This window comes from Hypomesus nipponensis, chromosome 23 (assembly GCF_054491055.1).
Source record: "Hypomesus nipponensis isolate SF chromosome 23, ASM5449105v1, whole genome shotgun sequence".
Taxonomy (NCBI): Eukaryota; Metazoa; Chordata; class Actinopteri; order Osmeriformes; family Osmeridae; genus Hypomesus; species Hypomesus nipponensis.
Window position 1 is genome coordinate 10,849,476 of NC_140383.1, and position 21,627 is coordinate 10,871,102.

General features: G+C 46.3%; 1 protein-coding gene across 1 annotated transcript; it reads left to right on the plus strand.

Annotated features, from left to right (window-relative positions):
• The first annotated feature begins 102 nt into the window (after positions 1-102).
• Positions 103-20,899, plus strand: mao (monoamine oxidase). The gene is made up of 15 exons (XM_084689398.1): positions 103-172; positions 6,922-7,016; positions 7,198-7,335; positions 11,521-11,625; positions 11,906-11,997; positions 12,115-12,256; positions 15,279-15,428; positions 15,942-16,101; positions 16,235-16,331; positions 16,418-16,471; positions 16,634-16,691; positions 17,061-17,158; positions 17,278-17,389; positions 17,578-17,640; positions 17,756-20,899. The coding sequence occupies exons 1-15, from the start codon at positions 118-120 to the stop codon at positions 17,909-17,911; spliced, it is 1,575 nt and encodes a 524-aa protein (XP_084545524.1). The 5' UTR covers positions 103-117; the 3' UTR covers positions 17,912-20,899.
• The last annotated feature ends 728 nt before the right edge of the window (positions 20,900-21,627 follow it).

Genomic DNA, 21,627 nt, shown 5'->3' on the forward strand with positions numbered 1-21,627 from the left:
TATAATACAGATGCGATCCCCTGTCTTCGACGCGTTCTGCACCGAGCGAGCAGGCGAGCAAACTGCAGCCAGCTGGGGCAGAGAGAGAGAGAGGCAGAGAGAGCGACAAACAACAACATGACAGCACCGAGCAACACATACGATGTAATAGTGGTCGGGGGAGGAATATCAGGTTAGTAGTCAATTTAAACAAAACATTATTGCATGAACTTGTTAAATCAACAAATACTTTAACATTTGCCAGACCGAACATTGAGAAGAACTCTTCTCAATTTAGAGTGATTTCCTGCGAATCTCAGACACCTCGCGCCACTGGCGGCCGTCTAGTGTTTTATATAAGTGAACAACTGTTGCATAGGCAAAATTTGACATTTGCCTCATGTCAAATTACGCAGAAATCATATAGCCTGACTATTCAACCAATTTGAACATGGAGCTTGGAACTACTTCACCCGATTTAACAGCTTGTCCCCCTTTTTTTCTTTTGTCAGTTACCAACGTTGTCCAGTTTATTTCGCTTGGCAGTCTCTTCCGTGAAGCTGCATCTATCGAGTCGTCGCTGTTATCATAGGAGTGTCGGTGTTGCGTAAACTCCGCTGTTGGTTAAATGCAGCATACAGTTGCTTGTAAAGCTGTAAATGGGTATTGTAATGTTGCTACACTTTAAAGCAGTAGCGGGGTTTGTTCAAAGTGATACCTGCAGTGACATTAATACAAACCATATTGTTTCAATATTTTTTGTTTCACCAACATGAGAGGTGGACCAGTAATGGGTGTTGTACAATTGTTGGCACAGATCAACAACTGTCCTTGATAAGAGTAAACTGTAGTGCCCATGTAGCCTATTTACTGCATTGAGCATTGGCCGTTTCACACACACACCCCCCCCCCCCCTTCCCACCTCATAAAGTTTGGACTTAGAGACAGTCCTCTAGAGACTGTCAGTCAGTCTATGTGTTTGTATGTCGATCTGTTTGTCAGATCTCTGAGAGATCGGTAATTTTCTCTTTTCTCTCTTTGGGTCTTCTATTGAATCTCACTTTATTATTGCTCAATTTGTCTGTTGCTCTTTAGAGGGTGGCAATGAGGCCCATACAGTGCAGTCCTTGTCTTCTAATCAAAGGACATCTCTCTCTCTCCAGTCTGTAAATGTAATTGTCATGTTCCAGCCATCAGCCAGTTGGCCTCTCCCTTAGGGGGAGCTAGCACTTTCCAAGAAAACACTAAACATTTCTGACAGCCTGTTACCAAACCATCAGCAGGGAACAAGGAAGGGAGAGAGCGATGGATGGAAAGAGGGGGGAGGGAAGACAAGAAATAACAAGGCAAAAAGAAATATCTCAGTTTTTTTTTAAGGAGAAGGTCCTCGGAGAGACATGAAAGGATGGAGAAAATAAAGCAGATAAGGTTGACGAAATAGGAAGGGAAAAAAGGAAACACGAGGCGGGGGAATAGAGAAGACAGAGCTTTCGAGAAAAGCAAGACAAAATAGATGAATTGCTCACAATTGTACTGCAACCCTGATACAAATAATGGACCAGTTTGGCAGTTCTCTTTCATGAAATGTATGTCAGCCAAAAGTAGTAAATATGTGTGGAGGCCTCTCCCTGAGAACAGAGGTCTTTAAACCCAGCAGGAGTCCCAGCTAACAGACCAACACCTTCACCTCGAGAGCTCGATGATTGTAAAGTCAAATGGCTATGTAATTGCATCACGCTCAATAGGAATTCTGGATCAAGACGCTATTTTCCAACGTTTAAACGAAACAAGGCTCAGCTATCTGGTGTGGATTTCTGTAACTGCTCCTACAGACGCCATGCAGGGGAGTGAGTGTGTGGGGGGGGTCAAACGTAAATGTGTGTCGGCTGTTCCTGGTTCTGACCTGGTGCTGCACATGCTCATGCTGAATGCTGTTGGTATGTCGGGGTGTGGATGGGAGCCAGGCAAGGCAGAACACAGCAGTCCGCTGTCTGTGCAGATGTGCATACACAGCAGCCTGGCGGGGATTGTTCCGGGTCGATCATTCCTTCTCCATCGGTGTATTACAACTATATAAACTCTGCGATTGTCGCCGTCGCCCTTTCTAAGGAGGTAACTAGCAGCTTCTTCATTATGAAAAACCCTGTTGACGAAAAGGGGATTCTTCCCAACTGGAATCCACCGTGTCATATGGATTATCAAAGATCAACGGGGTGGACTCATCCTAAATCTGCCCCCCGGTAAACAGCGGGAGGGCCTGAAATACCACACACTCCATCCAGCTGAGCAAACACCTTGCCCTCCACACCATGCTGTGTGCATGTGTGCGCGTGTGTGTGTGTGTGTGGAGCACCTGATTCAACCTCCCACATATGAATAATAGTGTGGGATATGTCTCCCTGCCATCAGCTGTGCTCATACTCAACCCAAAGACTCCACATGGTCGTGTCAGGCCGGAGAACCAATAGTAACCAAGGGAGCTGGATGCTGTCATCTCCCCCTTTGACTTTTCATTTTTCTTGCGTGGCGGTGCAGTCGCTCTCCTGCCCCTCCCTCCTGTTTGGAATGGCTTTTCAATAGTGCGGCTTTATTTGTTAGACCCGAGGAGGTGATTACTGACGGGTGAGTCGGCCCCACGTCTTGTCAATGCCTCCCCATTCCCAGGTCAGTATACACAATGTTGGCTCGCGACATGGCAGGGATTGGGTTTTGTCTGTGGTGTGTCGCGCGTTTGGTCAAGTGGGAAAGATCACGTGCGATGTTAACAGAGAGACGTGGCAGGTTTGGACTCACCCATGGCGAGACACTTGGAACTTCTCCGTCCAGACGCGCACACGCGCACATACACGCTACATGCTATGAAATGTGTGCATCCTACCTCTTGCTGGTAGTATACGTCTCATAGAGCCGAAAAAGGAAAAGTCAAAGAGAGAGAGTAAGCGATGGTCAGAGCGTGAGAGGGACTTCCAGAGAGAAATGGAGGGAAGATAAGGTGGTCTGGGAGTTAAAGATGCATGTCATCTCCCATCTGGTGGCCCTCTGCTAATAGACAGAAGTGGTCATGTGATTCAGCAAATTAGCACAGACACAGGGGGGGGGGGGGGGGGGGGGTAGGAGCCAGGGGGTGAAGGCACGGAGGTGAGGGAGGGTCAGAGTCCCATGAGATAGGAAGACTGGGTTGCTATGGCCAGAGGAATACAGGGGTTATTAATAAAATAAGAGAGTCAATGAGGTTGGGCTGTAAAACTGTAAAACATTCAGACTTTGATATGAGTAGGCTCGTTGCCCCTTCTGATAAGACTTGCTGTATTCCTTGTTTAATACCGAAAGTTTAGAATGAGTTCATTCTAATAGTGCGAGTTAATTCACCCGTGATCAGGTTCAGAATAAGGCATAGGGGACACTGCTGGATTGGTATGACCTTTGAAAAAGTGTGTGTGCAGAGTGAGTCCAGTTGTGGTGTCTCTGTTCTAGTTATGTCATCTTTGAATAAAGACAAGGCAAGCTGAAGACAAAGGATGCATTCACCCCTGCCAACAACACACACACACACACACTCCTGCCAAGTGGCTTTACATTTACTGTTGTCAGGGAAACTGTGCCTAGCCTTTCAATCTTGTTTCCAGTAATAATCAGCTTTGTATATTGACATTGGGGAAAGGGGAAGATAGGGCTAGTGTCTCTCTCTCTCTCTCTCTCTCTCTCTCTCTGTCTCTCTCTCTGTGGATGTAGGTGTGTGTCCTCATGTGTTTTAACAAGAGGGATGCATCCACACACGACTCTGTGTGCGTGTTCAGAATATAGATGTGTGTGTCCTGATGTGTTATAACAAATGGATGCTTCCAGCCAAAACAAGACATGACAGTATCTCCCCTCTGGCCCAAAGTAGTAGTAGTATGTGTTGACCATTAACGCTTTGGTGTCTGGAATGTTGCAAAGTTTGAAGTATTCCAACACATCAGGAGCAGACGGTGCGTGGGGGGGGTGAAGATGAGGGCTAGTATGGATCTCTACCTCCACAAAGAGGAGAGAGATACACTGACACGATTGCGTCAGCCACTGCCACAAGGTGCGAGCGAGGGAAGAGATGGTGGGCAGGGCGAAGAGAGGAGGAATTAGGATGGATAACAGAGACAGACAAGAGAGTGATAGAAGAGAGGATAAATAGCGACAAGACAGAATGTACGAGAGAGAAACGATCGATTTGGGAAAGTTATTCAGAGATAGAGGGAACCTAACAAAAGAGTGTGAGAGAGAGAGTGAGAGAAAGAGAGAGAGAGAGAAGAGAGAGAGAGAGAGAGAGAGAGAAAGAGAGAGAGAGAGAGAGATATGCTGTAGTAAGACTGAGGCAGCAATCTCCATTCTACCAGAGTAGGCCTTTGATCTAGAAACGTTTCCTTCAAAGCCAGCCTGACCTTTTCCTCCATGATAATCCCTTTAGGGCTCTCCATGGCTGCCGACTCCATGGAGCAGGACTGGTCTCAGCATCAGCACTCTCCTCAGTCAGCCCTGGTTACAGACGACCTTCAACCTCCAAACCTTTACTTAGCATAGCCCTAGTTCAACACATTGCTCCAGCCTCAGTCACGGTATCGCTCCTTGTGCCCAGAACCCCAGCCCCAGAACCCCAGCTACAGCTATAGCTCCCACTCCACCCTCACTCTGGACCCTGTACCAGAGGCTTGTTGCCTCTTATTCTCCACTCTATACACAGGAACAGAAATCTTTTTTTATATCCTTGATATTTCATGCACCTTTTCCCCAATGGTGTTCTATTGTCTCATCCCTTTCTGAATGAAAGCTCGTCATGGAAGCTTCCTATGGCTGATTGCAGCATGTTCATTTTCTTTCTTTTCATCATCGCAATCTCATCGTGGCCCGAACAAACAAGTCCATTATTCAGTAGGGAACCTGATTACAAAATGGTATTATCATCATCATCATCATCATCATCCTCCTTGTCGGATCAAGGCTTTCATTTGCAGAGAACCCCGTCCGTAATTGTTTTTTTTACATTTCAGATCAAAGATCCATGAGCCACTGTGTACTTGCTGGATTCAAGACAGCGGTGGTCATCCACCATTAGCAAGGGTGCAGTCAGAGCTGGTCTTTGTTTAGGACTATTGAGCGGCCGTCTGACCTTTTGAGGAGAGCACACCTAATAGCATCAGAAGACAGGAGAGTAGTATCTGTCAGACGCCCCTCAGTCTCTGGCCAGAGCACTGCAGGGCTGGAAGGAGCGCGGCAGGGTTGTTTACATTGGTGGGGTTGGATAAGTAATACATGATAAAGTATGCTTAAACCAATATAAACTCTGGTAGCCTTCCAGGCTTAGAGGGATCTGGCGAGAGGGGTTGGGGGGGGGGGGGGGGGCGGGTGGGTGGGTGGGTGGGTGGGTGAGTGTGTGTGGGGGGGGGGGGGGGTCATAAAACCACTGCAGATGTGAGTTCCTGTTGAGTGAGTGCTCCACAGAAAACGTGCTTCTTCTGCTTTGTCCCTCTCTTTCGGTTTTCTTCTTCTTCTTCTTCTCTCTCTCTGATTCTCTCTCTTTCCCTCTCTCTTTCTTTCTCTCTCTCTCTCTTTTTCTCTGTCTCTCTCTCTCTGTGTCTCTATCTCTCTTTCTGTCTCTGCCTCTCTCTCTCTTTCTTTCTCTCTCCCTTCCTAACCCTCATTTGACCTGTCTAAGTGAGCACATGCATGTGGTGCATACTTGCTTTTAATGGGTGTGCGAATGTGTGTGTGCGCGCGCGCGTGTGCATGTGTATGTTGGATCTGGCCTTGCTTCATTAAGTGTTCGTGTCTTCTGGGATTAGGGTTGAGACAGAGAGGGCCTGGGGTCAGAGTGGTTCTGCTCTGGTCTGCCTCTGGAGTCTTTCCCCCGCTCGTACTGCTGCGACAAACAGCTCTCATTCAGCTGGTGCCGAAGACCACTTCTACAGGACTGTTGCCGTGGGGCTTGACTTGTTGACTCTGCAGTGCTTTAGTAGTTTAGACAGCTATATTGTCGTTTGCGTTACAATTTTAACACTGTTCAGCCCTGTTGAGCTGGAAGCCCCTGTAAACGTGTCTTCTGAGAGCCTGAGAACTCGTGGTGATCGGGAGCTTCCGGAAGACCTTCCCCTAGCACTGCTTCCTCTCTGGAGCCATGTGAGGATGTGAAATTATGGATGTGAAATTCTCTCTCTCTCTCTCTCTCTCTCTCTCTCTCTCTCTCTCTCTCTCTCTCTCTCTCTCTCTCTCTCTCTCTCTCTCTCTCTCTCTCTCTCTCTCTCTCTCTCTCTCTCTCTCTCTCTCTCTCTCTCTCTCTCTCTCTCTCTCTCTCTCTCTCTCTGTCTCTGTCTCTGTCTCTGTCTCTCTCTGTCTCTCTCTCTCTCTCTCTCTCTCCCTGTATTGTCACATGATGTGCAGATCAGGCGGTGTGTGATCCTCTCTCACACATCCGCAGTGTATACCGTTTTCTCTATTTGCCCTCAATCCCCCCCCAGCTCTTACCTCGACCCCCGCAACCCCCCTGTGTGTGATGTGTTGTTATTTGTTATGTTGTATTGGACAGAACTGCACAGAGAAGGGCAATGCAAAGTCATACAAATCATGTTGTTACATAAAGCACTCAGGCAGAGAGACGGAGCAGAAGTAATTGTTGTGTTGTAGCATAGCATAAAATAACTGGGACGTGTAAGCCAGGCTCAGAAAGCCCAATTTAGTGTCAAATCAACTTGGCCCAGACTTTAAGCCAGTCCCTGACCCTGACCTTAACCCTGACCATCGATGCTCGAAAGGTCCCGCCCTCCGACATAAAACACAAAAGGAACTTGTGTTTACGATACGTTCGTTACACATTTTTCGTCTCGCTCTCATTCTCTCTTGCCTTCACTCCCTCCCTCTCTCTTGACTTCCCACCCTCCCTCCTCTTCTCTCTCTCCCGCTCTGTCTCTTTCTCAGGGTTAAGTGCCGCCAAGCTGTTGAAGGCGAGTGGGCTGAAGCCTGTGGTTCTGGAGGCCAGAGACCGAGTTGGAGGACGGACCTTCACTGTTCGGGTGAGACGTTGGCTCCACCCACAACCTTGAAGAAAACACTGATCTGAGAGTGAATACTTGTCAAAAAAAGGCAGTGGACTTACAAGTTGAAGATGATATGCCATATATGCTGATGATGTATGTTCCTGTGTCCCTGTCTCCCTTTTGCGCTCTCACTCTATCTTGATCTCTGCTATTTTAGAATAAGGAGACCACCTATGTGGACCTGGGAGGGGCTTATATTGGGCCCACTCAGAACCGCATCCTCCGATTGGCCAAGGAATACAATGTCAAAACCTATAAAGTCAACGAGGAAGAGAGCCTGGTGCACTATGTCAAGGTAAGTGTGTGTTAGTGTGTTTGTGTTAGTGTGAACACAGAGAGCCAAGTCAAAGTTGAAAACATCAATAAATTGGTAGTTTGAATCAGTTTTTCTGCCGGGTCTGAAGAGATTCATGTGCAAAGCCAGCCTGAATAGCTGGATCGAGGTAAAGTATACCCAGTCATCCCCCTGACTGAAACAGTTCACTGAACCACGGTGGCCTAGGGCAGGAGTTCTGGTCAGCATTGACCATACTCATCAGATAGACTTCCTGGTCTGTTTCCATCATGGCTCCATGTTGTATCTAGCAACAAACACTAACTCTAAACCCTTGCTGTTGTTCCATAGGATTTTAACAATACATGAACTGATCCTAAACTTGCTATACATCAAGTCTGTAACATGTCCATGAGACTCTTCATGACTTGAGAGCTCTCTCCATGACGACCTACCGCCTTTATGGTGTCCTCCAGAGAGCAAGCCAGCCAGCCTTTCCTATCCCAGCATTAGCGCTAGGTGCTAGGAACTGGAGATGCTCATCTCTCCCTGGGGGCCTCCTTAATCTCTAATGTGGTTTCTCCTGGACAGAGTGGTCAATGAAAGAGAGAGGAGATGGAGAGAGATGTAGGGGAAGAGAACGAAGCAGATGTGGAGGAGCAGCTTCTGCTATCCTTCTCTCCCTCTCTGTGTCTCTCTGTCTCTCTCTCTCTCTCTCTCTCTCTCACACTCTCTCTCTCTCTCACACTCTCTCTCTCTCTCTCTCTCTCTCTCTCTCTCTCTCTCTCTCTCTCTCTCTCTCTCTCTCTCACTCTCTGTTTCTATCTCTCACTCTCTGTCTCTCTCTATTCCCTAACCCCCCCCATACACCACCATCATCTTTCCTCCCTCCATATCGCATTAGGGCAGCCGCACCACTGCCCTTAACGCACGCATGCTGCTTCCTCTGATTTGATTAGGCCTACAGTGACAGCCAAGTCCCCCTGGCAAACCTGCCTGCCACTGTAAATCACAGGCTCTTCCTGCTGGTGAGACTGGCATACGTCTTCCTCTGAAGTACCGGCCATGTAGACAGGACAAACTGCGGGGGGCTGCGCAGACACACTGGGAGGCGTCCCTGGGATGGGAGGCCTCTTAACACACGACCCCACACACACACACACACACACGGGCCACACTTACGGAAGCGCACACACTAACTCTTCCCTTGCCAGCCTCACATACGGTTTCTCCGACACGCATGCGTGCACGCACGCACACTCATTCAGGCCTACTCACATGCACATGTACATGCCAGTTGTCAGTAAATGAGAAGAGACATGTGCAGCCCAGCGTCGACGCAGGTGATGTCAAAGGGTTTCCTTGACTCCCTGAACGACCGAGAAGCATTCCTCTGGAACCCCACCCCTCTGCTCTACTGGGCATGCCCAGACCCTTCCCCCTGGTCTCCAGCTGTACCTTGATCAGAGGGAAGTCTGATATCCCTTCATGTCTCCTCTGCATGGACGATATGAGGATTACATTCAATACAAATCTTGGCAGAGATGAATAGGAGGCATGTCTGAATCCATGTGTCAGTTGGTCCAGGTTCAAGCCTTCTGCTCAAACCACATCAGAAGAGCCTGTTTGCCGTAGGGAGCTCACCCCTGCATTGATTTGCCCATTTTCTGTCATAGATTTATTGGATTGATTCTTACATAATGAACATTAGAAAGGCATTGACGCAGACAGGAACATTTTACAATGTCAAACACGTTTGTGATTTTGGCGGGGGATGTGAAAGATTTATTATCCATAAAGTGTGTGTTGGTTTTGTGTGTGTGTCTGGGGGTGTCTGTGCCTTGTGCTTGCATGCAGCCAAGCAAAGGAAACACTCGTGTGTAAGGAGTAAAGCACAGGAGCCTTGGAAAGAGTGTTTCCCTAGCTACTATCTCTCAGATCCTTTCTCAGAGCTGCACACACATACACACACACACACACAAACGCTTACACACTCCGCTACCCGGTAGCTTCGGCGATGGTTTCCATGGCAGCACGCCTCATCAAAAGCTCCTCACCCAGTATCGCCTTCTCTCAGTGTGGTGTGGGTGTGTGTGTGTGTGTGTCGCTGGCACTATAACATTGCAGCATCCCCAAGGGACCAAACTACTACTCTGGGTCAGTGTGCCGATAGGCAATGCAGTTACAGTTCACATACAGAACCGAACATGCGTGCTGTCCAATCGATGGCTCCTTTAAGTGATGACTCGACCAAACAACCTCTGGGTTCCGACGCAGCATCCACATGAGGAAGAGGTTGTCCGACAACAGCGCATGAGTGACATATTAGTGCAAGAGAAAGATCCTTGTGCACTAGAATGCAGCGTGGACACTTGTCCAGAGAATGTTCTGGACCTCACGACAGGCTCAGGACATGGTGTTGTTTTTGAAAAAAGCACAAAGAATCGATTTCATCGATCTTTGACCATGACCTGAATTTCACCTCGCTGCCACGACGTTTGCGCATCTCCCGACATCTCACGGCTCTGAATGTGAGCATTTTGAGACAATCCCAGCCCCTTAAGAACAACTCCGTTATTCTGTTGTGTATTTTGGCCTTTGTTAATCAAACAGCATAGAAACCTGTTTGTCTGTGGTTTGGGATCTGACCAAATCGGTTCAAATAACTTCTGTTAGCCTTCTAGGATGAGTCAAAGTTATATACATAACGTTGCTTAATATTGCTGTTGTCAGCTACAATGAGCTAAATTTATTTTTTTAAGACCAAAATGTAATTCAAACGAATTGGGCTCAAAGCGTAGGCTATGTGAGTACCTAGAGCAACTCAGAAATAACTTAATGTGAAAAAAGTGTACAAAGGTACAAAAACGATTATATTTCAAATTGGGATTTAAACCTGTATTTCATATTCTTTGTTAAAGGTATGCTGCTATCAGTCATGCCCTTGGCAGCAGAGAGTGTGACTGTTGCCTAACGTGTAACGTAGCATTTAGCATTCACGCTCAACTCCCTGACAGTTTGCCAGTGTTAGTCAATAAGCTCCATGCACACATACATTGGCCCAGTCATTGTGTAATTAGGGTTAGCATCCCAGTGAGCCGCACGGCTAATCAGCTTTCCTTTGGCAGAAGCTAATCCAAAAGGCCAGGCCTAGTTTCCCCTATCAGCAAACTGGTGCCTTAGCCTGGCAGAGCTGCCACCTCAGCATGGTGATTATTAATGAGAAATCACTATCATAAAAATGAAAGAGCTCACTTAGATACCTGTTATCATCTATTGAGAAATGTGTAAGTATTTTTGATCAACAGTTTTTATCAGGGGATTATTTATCAGCAATCATTATGAAACTAAATAATCTGTTACTTTTAGGAATAGTTTTATTTGTTGGCTTGTGTTGTCTTTTCAATTCAAGATTTATTTGAGATATGCACTCAAATATTCTGGTAGTTTACGGCATTCTATAATAGTATAGCAGGAAGCACCCAAGCTTGGTTCTTCCCCTAGAATACTAATGACTAGATAGAACACTCACCTAAATTGTAGAAGATGTAGTGGCTTGTGTTCTACCTAAATGTTTATCTATGCTCTTTATATACTCCCTGTCTCTGTTTAAATCCCTGTTTCTACCCCAGTCTCTGTTTCCATGATTGATGAGTGACCTTTTACAAGGCCTTTGAAAGCCTTGGACTGGAGTCGCAGAGTCCTCCATGGCTCCTCTCTCCTGCTCATGAAGCAGGGGGAGCACAAACACCTGCAGTCAATTTGACTAAATAACTCCATCACTGTCATCACGCTGGGGGAGGATGGGGGTTTAATGGTGGTTTTGTAGGCCGACAAACATTCATTAACCTGTCAAGCAATGTGTGCACACATACACACTCAATGTCCAAAGCTGCACTTGCACACAAACTGTTCTGTGACTTTCACCACAGTTAGGATTGAGAAATTCTGAATAGATGAGATGTGATCTTATCTATAAGGTCGTCTGATATTGTTTATCAGACGTTAAACATTAAGCCTCTTATTGCAGGAAATTGGGAGACAGTTTGCACTCTCACTCTGACTAGGTACTTAAAGAAAAACCCTTTACCTGGAATTAGTTAGGAATTAAACCTCTCTCTGTAGAGATTTGTAAAATGATATGCCTTCAAAAAACAAAAGCCTTACTACTTTTATTATGATGATGATTTTGTTGTGTTCCTTTAGGGGAAGTCATACCCATTCAAGGGCTCCTTCCCACCCATGTGGAACCCCTTTGCCCTCATGGACTACAACAACCTGTGGAGGAAGATGGATGAGATGGGTGCAGAGGTAACACGTCTCTCTCTGTCTCTCTCTCTCTCTCTCTCTCTCTCTCTCTCTCTCTCTCTCTCTCTCTCTCTCTCTCTCTCTCTCTCTCTCTCTCTCTCTCTCTCTCTCTCTCTCTCTCTCTCTCTCTCTCTCTCTCTCTCTCTCTCTCTCTGTAGAGATGTCTGCATCATAGAAAACCTTTATCAAACAAACATGTCACAATGTCGAGAACAACACGTACATTCCAGAACTGGATTTGAGAGCAAGTGAACTACTAAGCGTTCTGTGTTCGATGTTCCAGATCCCCAGAGAGGCCCCTTGGAAGGCCCCCCATGCTGAGGAGTGGGACAAGATGACAATGAAGCAGCTCTTTGACAAGACCTGCTGGACCAGGTACTGCTTAAATACACGCTTAAAACTCTTCATTGGCTTGTACTCGATGACATCATGACTGTGACCAGGTGGTCCTGTGCAGGTCCATGACCTTCTTCCTCCCTCCGTCTCCTCCAGTTCGGCCCGGCGCTTCGCCACGCTGTTTGTGAACGTGAACGTGACCTCGGAACCCCACGAGGTGTCGGCGCTCTGGTTCCTCTGGTACGTCAAGCAGTGTGGAGGAACCATGAGGATCTTCTCTACCACCAATGGAGGACAGGTAGCCCCCCCCCCCCTCCCCCTCCACACACACACACACACGGAGGCAGGCTCCTGTTGACTTTGCTATAACATCGACCCAACTCCAAGGAAATCTCCCCCCTCTCGTCTTCCTCTGACACTCCTCTCTGCAAGAGCTACCTTTGTTAATTGTCTCCCTGTCTTTGTCAGTCTGTCTATCTGTTTGTGTTTTAGCTATCCCACCAAATTTCTCTTGACCTGAGATTCCCCCAAACCAGGACTGAACCAAGGTCCTTGTTCCCTGATTAGTTACTGCCTTCACAAAAGGCTGTTCCTTGGAGCCAGGGGCTGCCCCATTCTCCTACTTCACTTGGGAACGCTGAGTGCCCCATTGCCATGGTTACAAGGAAAAGGGATGTGTTTGGGTAATTATAGGATGTTGATGTGAGGTCCATTGTCATTTCCTGTTTGACTGAGCTGCCCTTCAAAAGACACACACCCTATTGCGCATTCACACTCACAGACACATCAAGGATGCAAGGGGGTCACAGATGATATTGGAAGCACTAGTTGTATTTTGAACATGCCATACACCCTCCCCTGGTCTTGATCACAAGTAGGCCAAATATGAAACTGCAAGATGTATGCTATAATAGCATAGAACCATAGCTTCCCCTAGCAGTTGTTTGTTACATGGTCTGCCAAGCCTTGTTTCCTCTATGAACCCCTCCACCCTCCCCTCCCCATGTGCCTGAATCGCTCTCTGTTCAGCCAGAGGCTGAGGCTCACACTAAACATTCTTCTTCTATGTACCAATGTTTTATTTTTGTTCTAATTCACACACTTGTGGTCTGAAATGCCTTGTACTGTGGAATGAAATGGACATATTTGAGTGAAGTTGATGTGAAATGCAAACGAAGCCTGGGCTGGTTTAGCTGGAACACTTGGCTGAGGGCTGACTTCTCTAAAACCATTCATCACCAGACTGTGAGGGTGGGAGCAGCTTGTCTGAGAATGAGGTCAAGGCATTGCCTGTGAAGCACTCCAGGAAACAGCCTGTAATTCTGTTACTCTGCTTTCCTTTCATCGAACTCAAATAATTCATATATTAAATAGTATCAAATTGAAGGGAGGACTTACAGTTATCAAGGCCAGCTCAGTGTGAAGTTTAGCAGCAATAATCTAATTGATAGATCAGTCTGCAGCATCAAAAACCAAAGGATACTGGTACATGTATCCTCGGGCGCCAAACAGACAGTGACATAACTAAGACACAGATGAGAATCTCACCATGAAAGTGTGTTCAATATTCCGCTGTTAACTCCACTACAAAGACTACAAAGAATGGAGTATACAAAACAAATACAATAAAGTATACAAAACTGACCACCAGTTCATAGGGGCATTTACACATGTGTGTCAACTGAATGGAATATGCACTTAGCGTGGATAACCCTGCTGTAATAGTGACTTACGCCTCGCTCTTTTCTATAGTGCAAAGCGTATCAATATCAACATCATAGCCAAATCAATCACTATGGATAAAAGCATCTTCTAAATGAATCCAATGTTAAAAGAAAACTGAGAGAAACACAGCTTAGACAGAGAAACAACACCAAAAGCAGTTTTTTTGTTTTGTTAATCCCCCATGTCTAATAGTATACTCATTCCTGGCTTAACATATTCTGGTCTTGACTGGCACAATTCTACCAGAAAATGGGCAGCTCGGAATTGTTGTTCCAACATCTAACTGCACACTTACGATCAGCCCCTCTACATAAATGTAATTTAGTAGTCTAAGATTAAACTAATGTAATTGTAAGGAACCATGCAATAATTGGTAAATCTACAAAAACCAAACTAACAGACTGTTATAATAATGCTTCATCCTCAGTTTATTTTCATTACCCCTCAGAGGGTATGGGCAGACAAGTTAGATCAACACTTGTATTATTGTTTTGTTGAGTTTATGTAAAGCACTTTGAGCTCCAATTCTTGTATAAAAATTGTTATATAAATAAAGTCTTACTTATCTACTTACTTACAATGTTAAGAGGGCTATTGAGTTCAATTGTTCCAACAGGGGACAGGGAATTCTCCTGCCCTTGTCACATGGTTACACTCAATAAGATACCCCCCAGTTCAGCCCTGTAGATGTGCCGTACGTCATGGGGTTGTTGCTTGTCTTAACTTCTCTCTGTGCCAGTCTAAACTACCACTAAGGACTCCAGCTGTCTGTATTGGCTCAGGAACCCAGACAGATATGACTTAGTTTGACCTGGATTAAGTTACTGGAACCAAAGGCACCTTAAGTTTAACTTTGTACATGACTTAGTGTGGTATCTGCAAAACTGGTATTCTGTATTTGAGATATTGTTGTAGCTCTGTCATGAAAATACAGACTGTACCTATGTCATTCTACAATGTTGCACTTGAAATAATGTTGTTATACTGCCCAAACTGCAGATTCTACAATACTGAAGTTGAGACGATGTATGGTTGCATTGGGTCAGGTAAAAATACATACCATGGCACTAACCGCTGAAATACTTTAGTGGACTATTTATGGAGCAGAAGGTATAGCTTAGAGCACTTGACTGCAGATCAAGATACACGCCCCCTTCAGGGTCGGGTCCAAGATGGACAATGCCCCCCCCAAATGGAATGCTGTGCCCCTTCAAAAAATTATTTTGTTAAAGTATACATAAGAAATACTGGCATTGGCTATAAATTAAATATCAAGATGGCTACACTTTCCTGCAGAATATGCAGGTCTGCTCTTATTTTGCCTCTCATACGTGCTTTGTAAATGTGCGTCCCTCCTTGTGAAAAAAAATGCCCCCCCCCCATTTAATTTGTTCCGGAAGTCTGGCCCCCTTTCCCCCATACTAAAGGTTGCTTTGAATAAAAGCGTCAGCTTAACGAACACATGTAAATGTACAGATTGAACCGCACCTGAAGTGTGAAGGGGCTCATTAAAGACCAAGAGTCACCATAGCAACTTCACAGATTTACTGCCCTCTTATTTCTAATGTTCCTTGACCCCATGCTGTCCTCTGCAGGAGAGAAAGTTTGTGGGCGGCTCAAGCCAGATCAGCGAGTATATGGCTGCGGAGCTGGGAGACCTGGTGAAGTTGGAGTCTCCGGTGTACAGAGTCGACCAGACCGGAGACAAAGTCGTGGTCGAGACACTTAACAAGGAAACATACAAGGTGAGAGACAGCTGCTGCAACTGATTGTTTTGGGGAGTAGCGTGGACTACATGTTGATTTGAGGGCCGACACACAGGTGTTCTCTGCTGCCATCTAGGGGATTCGAGACGAGCCCGTCAGTGTGACAATACCGATCATAGGGCCTCGTATTTATGTGTGTGTGTGTGTGCGCGCGTGTGTGTATGTGTGGAGGGGTAAGCCAAGGGGGATTGTTGTCCTAAAGCTGCTCTTCATCTCTGTACCCTGGCCTGTTCACATCCTCTTTCTCTGTTAAACCCCATTAACACTGGTCCAGAGCTGCTTAGCACACTGGAGGAAAGGCCAGGGGAGAGATCTGGGCTAGGTCCGTTGAGAGACCTGCCTTCTTGTTACACTCAAATCAGCCCTGCTACAGGATATAGCTCATCTTTTTTTATCAGACTGGCTGAGATAGTCTACACGGGGGAAGCACAAATGTAATTTGTACAATGTAACTTAACCTTTTGTGCGCGCGTTTTTTTATATCTTTCTCAGGCCAAGTATGTGATCCTGGCCACACCCCCTGGTCTGAACATGAAGATGCACTTTAACCCCGAGATGCCCCCTCTCAGGAACCAGCTGATCAGCCGTGTGCCCATGGGCAGTGTGATCAAGTGCATGGTGTACTACAAAGAGAACTTCTGGAGGAAGAAGGGTAGGGACGGATGAACAGATGGCAGAGATTGATCCTTGTTTAACGTTTGTTGGGGGCAGAGTTGATTCATTTGGCTCTTTTGAGCTATAATGAACTCTTGGGTGCTGTGTGTGTGTGTGTGTGTGTGTGTCAGGGTACTGTGGCAGCATGGTGATTGAGGAGGAGGAGGCTCCAATTGGCCTGACCCTAGATGACACCAAGCCTGATGGGACCGTGCCTGCCATTATGGGGTAAGCTCCCGGCTCTCAGTTTCCTGTCCCTCCATAGAATCAGCTCTATTCGTCCTAACTGTGCTTCCTTCATGCATGTGCTCCAGATTCATCCTGGCCCGCAAGTGCAGGAGGCTGGCAGACCTGACCAAAGAGGAGAGGTAAAGACTGTGTGTTTCTATTGTAGATCACTTCAGAGAAACAAGAGATCAAACCTGATCCCAAACAGTATCAGGAGACCCTCCATTCAGAGGCTGTTGGGTTCAGGCTCGGCGGGCCCTGTGCATGTCTGACACCTTTTTCTGGGTCAAATTCCCTTTCAGAAAGAAGAAGATCTGTGAGATCTACTCCAGAGTGCTGGGCTCAGAGGAGGCGCTGCACGTGAGTGATGGATGGATGAACAGATGAGTGGATGGATGGATAGATTACATTTAGTCATTTAGCAGACGCTCTTATCCAGAGCGACTTACAGTAAGTACAGGGACATTCCCCCCGAGGCAAGTAGGGTGAAGTGCCTTGCCCAAGGACACATCTTCATTTGGCACGACGGGGAATCGATCCGGATAGATGAGTGGATGGATGGATGGATGGATGTATCGATGGATAGATGAGAGGATGGATGGATAGTGGCTAAAAGGACAGAGGGATTGGGCGAGACAGACAAATGAATCCTGTGAAAAGACCACCAGAAAAGCGAAGCAGACCGCTACTTCGAGGTATTCCTCACTCCTCCCTTGTCCTCTCCCACAGCCTGTCCACTATGAAGAGAAGAACTGGTGTGAGGAGGAGTACTCTGGAGGCTGCTACACCGCCTACTTCCCTCCTGGGATCCTCACTCAGTATGGCAGGTTGGTGTAACATTCACCTGCAGTCACATACACCTGATATATAGCATGATAGATTAAAGTCTAAAAGATTTTTCACAATTCATCAATTTTTCTGCTGTAATTTCCTCTCCTGTGTGCAGGGTTCTGAGGGAGCCAGTTGGGCGGCTGTACTTTGCGGGCACAGAGACGGCCACAGAGTGGAGCGGGTACATGGAGGGGGCCATCCAGGCCGGCGAGAGGGCTGCCCGAGAGGTCAGGGGTCACACAATCAACACAACAAGACGCCCTCTGTTAAATCCAAACTGTAACCCTGCCCGTTATCTTTAGGAATCGATTCCTGGAGCTTCAAATGAGATCTAAGTCCCATTGACTTCAGTAGACGATAGAAAATGTATGCGAACCTGCCTTTTAGTTATCTCAGTAATGTTTTGTTTTTTTAGATCATGTGTGCAATGGGGAAAATCCCTGCAAGTCAGGTCTGGCAACCTGAGCCTGAGTCTATTGTAAGTGTTCATACAACATGTTAAAAATTGAATGGAATTTCTTGAAATTCGATGTATTCTATGTGAGATACCTCTTACTCCCTTGTGTCTCTCTCTCATTCTCCCACATCAACAGGAAGTTCCAGCCCACCCGTTTGTCACCACGTTTTGGGAGCGAAATCTTCCTTCGGTGGGCGGGTTCCTCAAGTTCATGGGCATTTCTTCCATCCTCTCCTTTGCCACGGCAGCCGGACTGACGGCCTATAAGAAGGGGCTCCTGTCCAGAAGTTAAACCTCGACCCTCCCATCATCCTCCTCTCCAGCATCTTCGACGACACCACACTTCCCCGGTAGTGCACCTCTCACTGCAGCCCCAGGTTCAACACATTGTCCCATAGGAGGCTGAGGTAGAGCTGGTGCCCTCTGTGAGAAAAGGGGCTGTCAGCAACCCTACATGCCATGTCCAAGACTGTTCAGCTCTACACACACCTCAAGCCATCGTTATGGATACACCGTGACACCATCTCCCCTGACCAGACCAGGCCTTGCAACTTCACTAACTCCATTTTCAGTTCCGGTTACGTGATACAGTAACCCCGTTTGTAACATGTCACAGGTCTGTAACATCTGTGTGATGGCAGGTTAGAGTATTGTAGATATGTGTGGAAAAGGGGTTGTCTTAAAGAGATGCGTTTGTGGGGAAGACGGAAAGAAATGCTTATGTGTGAGGGTCCAACTTTGGTTCTTCATCAATGAAACCAAAATAGGTTTACAAACCAACGAAGGCCAAACTAAATTCAAAAGATATTCTGATAGAAATTCAATAGACACATTGACAAATACAGCTTACCTAATTGAACTGATCATTCCTTACACTACCAATACATTTATTGATCTGTATTGGTCTGTTATTTTCATGTTTTCCGTGTATGGGCACTAAGGAGTGTACGAGAATATCTTAGCCTTGTGCTATTACCTCTGCTGATATTAGGTGCTGATTCCTGAAGGTTTAACAACTGTAACCAGCTGAGAAACATGGAACCACGTCAGGACACATACCTGGACACAGCCTGGTTCTGGACTGTACCTAGCCATCAATGCAGATGCTTCAATGAGAGGCGTTTGGTAGGCCTAGGATAGAAGAAGCCTGTGTGGACCACGTGTACATCACATCCTCCTGTGCTGAAACAGAACAGGCAGACATCTCACTCAGTGAAGTCTGTTTGTTCTCTACCAAGCTGCTGTGTAGGGCCCAGCTAGTTCCTGTACACTGAACGAAAGCATTTGAATGTATGGTGATCCAAATTTTCGATATGAATCATCTAGGTCTTTTTTGTTTGAATCGTTTTTGCGATTTGAATCTCTCGCGTATGAATATATTTGAAATATGCATTGTAATGTTTTCCTAGACCCAGACTAGGGGGAAGCACAGAGATGAATCTAAAACTAAAAGCACTCTAATAGCTTATTACTATTTATAGTATTACCAACCAGAGGAGGATGCCCTAAAGACAGTCCTCAAATGTTGAAACTGATGAAAGAATACAAATATAAAGAAATAAAACATAAATTGAACTATCTGACAAGGTCAGTACAGTGGGGACAGTATCACTAACAAATATTCACTGGTGGGAATACTGTCATCTTATTCTGTCCTTGTCAGACAGTGCTGTTTATTTTTTACACCATCTATCTAACAGCCAAACACATTTTCATGACATCATTTACATGAAGTTTCACAAGGCTTTCATCTGACACACCATTTTATCTCCAAATTATTTGGGGGATTATCAAAAAAATGATTGCCGGCTCAGAAAATTCAACCAACCCAGGAAAATGTAGCTGAACCTGAAAATTCACAGCCCAAATTTTTGGATGTCTACTGTCAGTGCATTAAGTCCAGGGAGTGGATCATTGTGTTGTCTTTCCAAAGACACGTGTGTGTGTATGTTCGTCGTGAGTGTAGTCTGTTATTGTGCCTTAATGAAAGTCATGGTGTTTGTTATTTCTCAAGTGCCTGTGTGACTATGACACTATCCTCTCCTCTCTAACGCTGTCCCTGTCTGTCTGTCTGCACTGGAAAGGAAAAGCTCAAATGGACCCGGGGTAGCTCTGTTGTAAAGGTTCATCACCGTCTGGCCACACTGGAAAAGATTCAACTGAAATAGATCTCTTGTCCTTTCTTATATGGCCATGTAGTAATGTATTAGAACGGAACCATACACGCTACAGTACTGTCTGTGTGTGACTAAGCTCATGTAACACTGCTTGGCTTTAACCAGACACTGTAGGATGCCGATCGGGTCGCTTGGGTTAACAGCTGCACCCGCTGCACTTTGAGACTGCATTCGTTACGTTTAAACGACGGGGCCGAGCCTGTCGTGAGCTCGCGTGGAACTCACCCTTTAAAAAAAAAAAGGTTCAGAGATGCGATGAGGGACGTGACCCCCACACATGGCCTGGTTGACACCCACGTGGCGAGGGACCCGTCGGATGCCTCGGCCGTTTGACACCGTCCACCCCCCACTGCAGCACACAAAGAAGCATGAGGACAGGCCTTGTTTTAGGGGCCCTTGTCAAAAAGACCCCCCCCCCCCCCCCCCCCCTCACCTTCAGTGAAGCTAGGTGTGACGTGACATTGTGCTTGCTGTGCTGCTCGGCCTCTCTCTGTGGTCGCCACGCGGGCGGACCTCGCTCTCCCCCGCTGCCTGGCTTTGATGTTCCCGCGTTAGAAATAGCAACGCCTCCGCTCCTGCTCCCTCCACCTCTCTCCAGTCTCCTGACCTCCCGGCCCTGTGGAAGCTGGGTCTCACAACGGGGGTTCACCACTGGTATCACCGAAGGGACAGGAGTGGGCGCTGTGTGTTGTGAAATAGGATGGGTTGTAAGAGGGTGGGAACGATCATGTGACGTGGCTCATGTCTGTCTCCTTGAACTACAGTGCCCCGAACTGCAACAGACGCAACTGAGTAGGACAGGATCTCTGCTCGTTCCAGAACATCTGATCAAAATGCAGGGTTTGTCAGTTCCAGACACAGTACAGTGTGCTATCTAAAGGGATTCAGATAACCTGATTGCTTCCTGTTTACTTACTGTAAGATCTTCATCAGATTCCTTCATCCTTATCAGATTCCTTCATTATCAGGCTCTAGACTGTTCTGTATTCTCTTTTAGCTGTGTGTATGAGTAGTCCTACCTTATTGTCCTGTGATTGCATTCTTTATTGTCTTTGTATGATTCCACTACCAAGCTGGTGATATAAAAAATGGAGTTAACCAAACACCTGTTTAATAGTATTTTTTACTTTTGTTGTGTGTGTGTGTGTGTGTGTGTGTGTGTGTGTGTGTGTGTGTGTGTGTGTGTGTGTGTGTGTGCGTGTGTGTGTGTGTTATAAGTAGAGTACAAAAGCATTGCCCTACTTGCTGTTGACCCAGTTTCCTGTTGATGTTCATCCAGAGCAATAGTTAAATGTGCCACTAAGCACACATACAGGGTCAAAGGATTCGTGGATAAAGCAGATTGCAGTAGCACTGTTCACCCACTTAGTGGCAGCAATGGGTCAAAAAGTATCTTTCCGTTAACTCGAGATGAGTTATCAACGCCATCAAATCAAGTCCAGAATCAAGACTTTCCCTGTCTCTATCTGAAACACGTCCCATTGTGAAAATGTGGAGCACTATAAGTAAATACGGATGGCTTCAGTCTTGTGTGTGTACCCGCATGTGTTTGCATGTGACCTGACCCTGCATCTAACCCTAAACCCTGAAATCTCCACACTCTACCCAACACTCAGCTTTCTAGTCTGATTTCTATAGTGGTATATTGTGCTGGCTAGGCTACAGAATGAGATCCTTATTTTAGACGGAACAAGATCATTTACTTACATACAAGTACATGTCTGTTTGTAATGGTGTTGTGTCCGGTTGTTCAGTCGCCCAGTCCCCTTTGGTTTGAGCTGAGGTTCTGGCAAACTCAAAAATAATCAATTTGAGACATCAAATACTATGT

Excerpts from the sequence above, each read along its gene's own strand:
- mao (XM_084689398.1), top strand. The coding sequence starts at position 118 with ATGACAGCACCGAGCAACACATACGATGTAATAGTGGTCGGGGGAGGA. Across the intron at positions 11,626-11,905 it reads TGGATGAGATGGGTGCAGAG|ATCCCCAGAGAGGCCCCTTG; the intron begins GTAACACGTCTC and ends TCGATGTTCCAG. Across the intron at positions 16,332-16,417 it reads ACCGTGCCTGCCATTATGGG|ATTCATCCTGGCCCGCAAGT; the intron begins GTAAGCTCCCGG and ends CATGTGCTCCAG.